The 8,861-nt window shown below is 45.5% G+C and overlaps 1 protein-coding gene across 3 annotated transcripts in view; it reads left to right on the forward strand.

Moving 5' to 3' along the window:
- The window catches only part of NTRK3 (neurotrophic receptor tyrosine kinase 3), a 186,154-nt gene that overhangs the window by 149,769 nt on the left and 27,524 nt on the right, over positions 1–8,861 (forward strand). For 2 of the 3 annotated variants that reach the window (XM_015873065.2, XM_032446973.1), the window contains exon 16: positions 6,026–6,100. The exons of the other annotated variant lie outside the window; for it this stretch is intronic. In XM_015873065.2, the coding sequence (XP_015728551.1) occupies positions 6,026–6,100 (75 nt within the window). The remainder of the gene's footprint in view (positions 1–6,025; positions 6,101–8,861) is intronic. 3 annotated transcript variants of the gene reach the window in all.

Raw genomic sequence — 8,861 nt, forward strand, 5'->3', positions numbered from 1 at the left:
AAAGCAGATTTAGAGACTTGATGCCTCAGTGTCAGTGGGTGAAAGAACTAAATGATCTTTGAGGTCCTTTCCAACCCAATCCCGTCTATGATTCTAAGATGGCAAGCTCAGTCCCTGGCTGCACAGACAGGGGTGAGGAGTCATGTGTAGAAGGTACAATGCATGTACTGCATTCAGCTACCAGCAAAAGCTCAATTTCCAGCAGGTAAATGCTATGCAGATACTAAGTGGTTAAGCAGTGGCTTTTATCTCTTCTGCCTCTCAAGTGGAAAATGCCCAAGGAGGCTGTGGATGCTCCATCCCTGCAGGCATTCAAGGCCAGGCTGGATGTGGCTCTGGGCAGCCTGGTCTGGTGGTTGGCGACTCTGCACACAGCAGGGGGTTGGAACTGGATGATCACTGTGGTCCTTTTCAACCCAGGCCATTCTATGATTCTATAAAACACAGCATGCTACTTTATCTCCCTCCTATCTCCCAGAGTGCTGGGAAGGTTTCATATCTGTAAATATATGTTACACTAAGAAGGGGACTTAAGAGGTGAAAGAGCTTTCATTTTCTCCTGTACTAGGTGAGATCGTGAAGGGCATGTCCCATTTCTAGATCATACCTAATTAAGAGCACAGAAATCCTGGAGTGACCTGGAGATCTTCCCTGAAGACCTCTAGTAATGGTTCAGATGGGCCAGTTGGGCAGGGCCGTACTCCTACTATGTGCAGGAGCCTGCATACACTGCTGGAAATATTATAGCATCTATTATAGCATCTGTTTACTCATGTGTCCCTTTCCTCCCAACCCCTGATTCATTATTTCTGTCCTTGTTCTCATGGCAGTCATTCCTTCTGTATGTCCCTTGAGGTGTGTGGCTCACAGCACAGTGGCTCACAGCTGCCCCAGTTAGCGTTTTGGGGGCAAAAAAGCCAATTTCCCTTTAAGTAGCAGTGAGACTGGGAAGAGGGGAGGTGAGGGAACTGCTCTGCTGTGAGGGCATGGGATAAGTGTCTTCATGCTCATCATCATGTGCTCGTTGTGCAGGTAAATCAGTGTGGTATTGAATGTGCTGGTCTCTGGCATCTCCGTGGCTCCTATAGAAACCTCTGCAAATTGAATTCATGGCACAGTTCCTTATCTCCTGGAAGGAAGATGTAACAACATCATCTTGTGTTTCAGACAGACATTTTTGTTCAACTCTTGCTCGTTTCTACACTCAGGGAAAAACAAATGCTGAAGAGTCTCTGTTCCCCCACCCCTCCCTTCCTCCTGTTTGAAACATGAAGAGCCCTTCACACAAAGCAGCTCAAGTGCAGAGGAATTAATTGGGGAAATTAGGTTGTGTTGTATTTCTGGCATTTTCTCAGAAATGGTAATTGCCCTCATTCTCCACCCTGCCAAGCCCTCTGCCTGCACCTTGTCTCCCCTCCCTTCTCCTCGCTGTCAACCTGTCTTTCTCCTGCTTCAGTGGCTGTTTTCATGCTGTTACCATTTATCTCATTTCAGTAATGAGAGGGATATGGCAGGTAAAGAGCTCTCGGAATCTACTGCCATCTTTGAAGCAAAGACACAAAAGAGCAGTTTGTTTTTGGGAAAACTCCCTGCCATAGCACTTGACCTCCATGCTCACCTCTTCTCCTGGCTGGGATGTGTTGCTGCTGCATTGCAAGTCATTTGGCTCAGATATCTTATTTAATATAGTCTCAATGTTCACCCAAGTGTTAAACCTCTCCTTTTTTTTTTTTTTTTTCCCTAAACCCTCACACACTCACTAAGAGCTAATCAAATGTATGATCTTTCAATCCAAACCCAGTCCAATTTCCAGAGCTTTGAACTGAGGTTTTTGCTTTCTTCCAACCAACACATTGAACTCTAGATTGCAGGGACAGTTTAAAGCCTTTCAGTTTAGCTTCTGATAGTTTTTAACTCCTGACCTCCCGTGCGTTGAGGTTACCGCCGTAGACAAACAGGGAGGTTCATTGTTCTGTATGTCCTGATTTGTAAGACAGCTGCTGGTGTTCATGGTGTCAAATAGAGGTATTATAGCGGGTAGGAAAGTGCTGGAACTCCTTGTCCTAGGACATGGTAGGTACCAGCATTTGAGATGGACTGAAAAAGGGACTGAACAGTTGTGGAAGCAAAACAGCCTATTAAGGGCTATCAAACACAAGCAAGCAGATCTAAAGAGATGAAGAAAACAACTTGTGAACACAACTGTAGCAGAAATGCTAATTCACAGCTTGAAACAGTGATTGAGCACCTGGTGGGAAGGCAGGGCCAACCCAGGGGAGCTCAGGTGCATGCAATTCAATGCACCTGAGTGACTGGAAGGGCTGGAGCTAGGATCTACCCCTTCCTAGCCCTCATATAAGGGTTGGCAGTGGAGGTGAGATTATTTGGCTGGATATCTTTGCTTTCCTGAGGTCTTCTAAAGGTAGGCAGATTTTCTTTTGTTTTTGTATTCACGACTGCTGTATTTGGGCTTGTTCTCATTTGTTGAAGACAAAGAATTTGTCACCTTGCTCTTATTGCTGTACTTTCCATAACGTTATAGCATTACACTAACCTATCCTTCAGTAGGTTTGTTTGTTTGTTTTCCTTGAGTAGTAGAATTGTAGAAGCATTTGAGTTGGAATGGACCTTTAAAGGCTGTCCAGATCAACTTCTCTGTAATGACCAGGAATGCCTACAGATAGATCAGAGCCTGGTCCAGAAGAATCTAGTAGCCTATCCAAGAGTAAATATCTATCTATTGCTTGCTTGCAATGTGCTCAGTTCTCATGCTGTTCCTACTCATATTCAGAAAATTAGCTGAAGAACTGAAATAAATCAAAAAAATAAAGTCAGAGTGTCTCCCTTCATGGAAATCTAGCCAGAATATGTTCCCCTGGGGGTACCACCACAAACAGGGGAAGGTTTTTTATGGGGCGGTCCGGAACTGGTGACTGCTCCTGGGTTTTACCAAGGTGTAAATGAGAGCACAAGGTGGAGAACCAAATGCCAGCAAGCTGCATTAGCCTAGCCCCAGGTGCACCAGTAACCATGTGTTTTTGGACATACTAGAAAGAACAGTTTGCACTTTGGAAGAAGCACTGACATCTAAGGGAGATTTATCTTCTTTTGTTTATGTTGTTGGACCCATTTTCTTGTTGCTTCCCAGCTGTTCAGTGGCCTTCTCCTGCCTTCCCACCTGCAGGACCATGGCTCAGCTCTCTTTGCAATGGGGCGGCCATGAGATCACAAATTGGTTGGGAGAGGTGGGGATCAGCCCCAACCCTCAGTGCAATCAGTGAGGGAACTGGAGGCAGAGAAGTTATAGGCTAGTTTACTGGGAGTATGGATTATTATATATTATGTCTTGGCATGCTTTTTATTTATTTATTTTCCTCAACGTGCTGTGTGAAGTACTGACTTTTCAAGCAAGGAAGACTTAAAGGTTTTCCCCAGTGTGGCAGGCTGCACTTCAAGGCAAACTGCAGACTCCTTAATTAAGTTATTTACATGGACAGAAAACATTTCTTTTCTCTTTTTTTTCCACCCCTGATTCCTGCATGGTCAGGACTCCCATGGGTTTCCACCCCTGTTTCCTCCCTGTTTCGTAGTCCTACCTCTTTCTCAGCCACAGAGAGCTCCTTCTCGCCAGCTGGATGGAGAAGGCCCCTATTTGCAAGCAGCTGTCTTTAATAAACAGGCTGTTTAGGACTAGGCTGTCAAAGAGAGCATGTTCAATGTACAATCAAGGGGCAACGATGCACAAAATTGCGCACACACACAAAGTCAGAATCTTTTCTTGGTGTGTGTTGAGCTTTGAGCGCTTAAGTGATTCAACCTCTTTCTCTTTCCCATTCAATTATGCTGGCAACACATGATAAGATTGCTAAAGGAATTAGTGAGTGAAATCTTTATATTGCCTAATCGATATTGTTCTGCTCAGTACAAGGCATCTCACCCTCCTCTCGGCCTCAGTTGTGGTTTTCATTTATTTGCCCTCTGAAAACACAAGTTCACCTTCTCTGAGCTCTGGTGACCAAGAGGAAAAGCAGCAGCGTGTCTGTTGGAATTGTTTGCCGTCAGACTTTCTTCCTTGCTTTAAAAGAGAAAAGATGTAATACAGGAATGATTACATACCCAGCCAAACCCATGTTTCAGGGTCTTAAAGAGGCCCGAAAGGCCTTTCCTCTGTTACAGTTGTATGGCCTTACAGAAACAGCCAGCAACCTTACAAGCAAAGACAACGGATGATCATTTTTCTGAGCATCACTGAGGCAAGACGCCAGATTTGATGGGCCTCTAGACTGATCCAATATAGCAAATCCTGTGTTCCACTGTGGATTCTGAGACCAAATTATCAATTAATGTGAAGCTTCAAAAAAAAAAAAACACAACACCACTCCAAATCCCTTTTAGTTCCCTGCAGTCATTAGTGACAAGATACAATATCTATAGCTCAAATGCTTTGCCAGCATCCCCTGGCAGCAAGGCAGAAACTCCACTCCTAATTTTTCCAATACATAGAAGAAAAACATATGAGATCAGTGGTTTTTAGAGTCAGATTCGGCTGCCTCTTCATATTTATTTAGATGGAGGAATAAATCAGGTTTGGGTTACTTCTGGTTTAGTTATTTGTTATTGGAATAAATGCATGGTAATAGATCTGACAGGGGAAGATGTTTCTCTTTCAGCTCTGTGTTTGAGGTAGAATTTGCTTTGTTCTGCACTATATTATATTGATGTTTTTTCCCGCTGCTGATGACTTCATCTGCTCTGCTTCCTCCCAGTGTCCGTGCCTCTGCCACAGCTGGCTTTAGGATGTGGATTTATGCGAGAGATCTTTCTACCCCCCCCTAACTGTAACGCCATAATGCAGAGGCAATTTAAACAACCATCATGAAACAATTTGCTAGGCCTTTCTCCCACCCATTTCCTACCTCAACTTCTTGGGAAGGGGAGCGAATCAGTCAGTCATGGGGCAATTCCCTAAGCAGAGAGAGCTGTCAGCTACATTTAGCAGCTCAATTTTCACCTCTGGAGCAGGGTGGGAAGGCACTGGGGGTGATGACTAGCCAGGCACACCCTAAGCCCATATTTTTGATTTTCCCTGGGCTGCTGTCAGCCTGAGCTCCTAAGGACCGCAGCCAAAGTCTCCCCCCAGACCACTATGCTTTCATCTTAGGATTTTGTTTCCTTTTTGTCCTGGTTGGAGCACAAAGATCTGACTAAAAAGCCAGCAGACCTTCTGCTAGTCATTCACTTTTAATTTGTGTGCTGAGATTCCTAACCCTTCTCCTCCCTCCTGTTCCCCAGATCTTCCCGCACTGATACATAGAAAATGTAGAGCTGTGTTTTCTACTTCCCTTATCCTTCCCTATGGTTCTGCTGGCAGTTTTGTGGGTGCTTGAAAGATGTGGGATGTGACCCTTTCTTCTTCTCCAACCTCCAGCAGTACCAATGGGACAGAGACTTTTGGAGAAGCATAGAATGATGTACCAGGTGCTTCATGAGGATGTTGGGCTAGAGATGCTTTTGCTTGGCTATATCTGGCTTGGGATTTTTCTGCAGGCTGAGCTGGACAGGTCATTGTGCCATGACTGGCAATGGACAAGGAACCAGATGTTGAAGCAGTAGATACACAGGAACCACTCATGCCTCCTAAAATTTCCTCAGCTTTTCTGGCTGTGGAGAAAGACACTCAGGACCACCAGGGGATGGGGCTTGGCTGGCAGGGAGATGTCTGAGGAGGACAGAGCCTCCCTTGGCTCTTGCCCAGTGTCAGAGCTTCTCCCTCTGCACTGATACAGGTGACAGTGTGGGATGCAGCTGGCAGCAACCATGGGATCTCACCCATCCCATGCCCTCATAGGGAGGGTTGCTCTGCGTTGGGGTGTTGTAGCCAGTGAAAGACGTATGGTTCAGTTAAAGACATACCCTTTCCCTTCTTGTCCCCTCGCTTCATCACCCCCATCCCTCCCTCCCTCTCTCACCCTCCCCTTCTCTTTTTGTTTGTCTCCTTCCCTTGTTTTCACCCATTCACTGTCAGGAAGGGCCGCGTCCGAAGGGCCAGCTCAGCGCAGCGTGGCAGCGACACAGACTGGCACCGCCGGCAGCTGCAACAGTGAGTGGATCCTGACCTGTGGGGGACTGTGCCATTGGGGCATGGAATGACACGTGGGGCTTTGGGACTAGGTTGGGTCTAGTGTTTGGCAGCCCAAGGGCTCTCATTTGCAAGGGGAACTGCTCACACTTCTCTACTGCAGCAGCTCTCCAGGGCTTGGCTGTATGGAGAGGGAATGTGGGATGAATGCAAAAGTCTGCAGGGCAGCCCTTCTCCTTGGGTGTTCAAGTTGTGTCTGTACTAGTGAACAGTATGGGATGTCCTCTTGTTTGTCTTCGTGCAGCTAAACATCTTTGTTCCACCCAATGGGGAAGTTCTTGACTCAAAGAATCAATCATGTTGGAAAAGACCACTAAGATCATCTAGTCCAACCATCAACCTTTCACCCCTGCCCACATATTCCCTCATCAATAGCTTGGATGCTGTTGAATTGTTGTGACCCAAAACCTGTCCATTTAAACAGCTAGACCATTGCATACCAGCCTCCATGCCTTTTATTTGCTAGTCTAGACACAGAAATCTGTATCCAAGAAGCCTAGAGCTGTGTCTGAGTGGATCGAAAGCATCCCAGTCCCACCTCCCCTCCACTGGTGTACACAGATTGAGTTGGGTTCAGTGCTCTGGCAGAACAAACAAACTCAGGTTGGCCAAAGTGGTAGCTGAATCTGTTTGGAATTGAGCTCATCCACCCAAAGACACGGTGAGGAGCGTGATGATGTGGTTCCCCCACATTACTTCTCATCATCTTCCCTGTGCCAGAGCAGGACTGTGCTGGAATTGTGTGAGAGTGTGAGTTTAGTTATCACTGATCTTACAGGGGATGTGTCAGTGGGTTAGAAGATGCGCCACCAAAAGGTGATTTCTTTGTTTTTGTTTTTTTTTGGTTACATTTACCCATTTCTAAGGCAAAACTGAATTACAGAGTGTAGGTGGGAATTTAGTTCTAAGCTCTGATGTAATTTTGTATCCTCAGCCTGGAAGGCAGTTTTTAAAAAACAATTTCCCTCTGTGCCCTGACACTATTGGGTTGTTTTGGTTTTTTTTTTTGCCTTTCAATCATGTTCTTATGACAGAACAAATACCAGCGTTGACCTTTGCAATGCGACATAATAATATGTGACTTCTTTATAGCTCTTTTCATCCACAGTGCTCAGCGCACTGCAAATCTGATCCTGCAGCCACTTACCACTGGACTTAGCGCTCATTGTGTGAGCGATGCCTGGGGAAACCTGGTGCAAAGACACCCAGAAGTGCTGTACCTCCTATTACTTGCAGGATCCGGCCCCAGAGCTATGCAGCACATCTGTGAACAGCCACGTTTTGCACATTTCTCCTCACTATCAGAGTTGTGTGGCCAGTGTTAATATGAGCCAGTATTAATATGACAGCCTCCCATTGGCTAAAATGGCACAGCAGGTCACGCTTATGTCATATTTATAGCTATCATCTACAGCTGCGTTGCTTTTTATTATTTCTTTCCAGCCTTGAATGCATGCTAATTAATAAACTCCCTTAGCTTGTCGTGCACCATTTGATCCTGTAGAAATCACAGCGTTTTAACCTATTAGCAAACAGCAATTAAAAAATTATAACTATTCAAGGGGGAAAAGGAACATAACCACTTGTCTTCAGCATCCTTTCTGAAACAGCCTTGCACTATGCCCTGGGCACTTCAGGCTCAAGTCCTTTGGCTTGACAGAGGGTGGAAAATCCAGGCTACAGAATAGTGTTGAAAAACACTTTCTTCTCTTCTATTCCTGTTTGGTAAGGGAGGCCTCAGTTAGGTGCACGGGGAGAAGGAAGTGGTATCTCGGCCGTAGGTTGTACTAATGCCCTGTAAACATAGGAAATTCAGTGTGTCTGTTTCCTACTCTTAAAGAGGTGATCCCTGCTCGTTTTCACCAAGGAGATGCATACAACCTTTGCCACCTCTTTATTTTTTTAGTAAGGGACACTGTTGTTATTGCGCTGGGAGACAGGTAAGTACAGTGGTAATACATATAGAACCTGTAAGCTCAGATGATCGCTGTGCTGGTTCAAGGCAAGCTAATTTTGGAAGTCCTCGGTAGGTAGGATTCTGGCACCCACCCCCTTTTGTTATGTTCAGCATGGTCAGAACCTGGAGAGAGCTCTGTCCCCCCTCCTGGTGATGGGAAGTGGTTGCATTTGGGGTTGGAGACTTACTAGTGATCAGCAGGCATCTATCTACACATTCTGCTGTTTTCTGCCACCACCCCGCCCTTGGAAAATAAATTCATTAGGAGCAGAGAGCACTGGAAGGGATTCCCTAGATCATCAAATCCAATCCCCCGTTGCATCAATCACTTCAGATTTATCTTTTTCATAATCAAGCGCCACTATTAAATGCGCTCCTCAGGGAAGACGGCCCCAGAATCTCATTGCTTTTACTTGTAGATCCTTCTAATTTCCAGCCTGTGCTTAGTCATGGCTTGTTCAATGAACAGCGGGTACCTGGCACAGGAGCAAGAAATTTAACACAGTTTTCTTAAAATAACTGCCCAGGAATACTATCCATAAGAAATGCTGAGGCTGCAAAAGGGAACATGCAAGGTCAGGTAATGACAACAGTGGGGCCTTAGCTCACACTTTTTGTCTGCTGTGTAGTACATACTTTACATCATCACCTGCCATTAATCTTGTATGATCTGGTGAAGGTACAAGGTAGAAATGCTCATGGAACGAGAGAGATTCTTTCTATTCTTCTCTATAATATTCGTTGTGCAACTCTCTGTCTCCTTTA

This window comes from Coturnix japonica, chromosome 10 (assembly GCF_001577835.2).
Source record: "Coturnix japonica isolate 7356 chromosome 10, Coturnix japonica 2.1, whole genome shotgun sequence".
Lineage (NCBI taxonomy): Eukaryota > Metazoa > Chordata > Aves > Galliformes > Phasianidae > Coturnix > Coturnix japonica.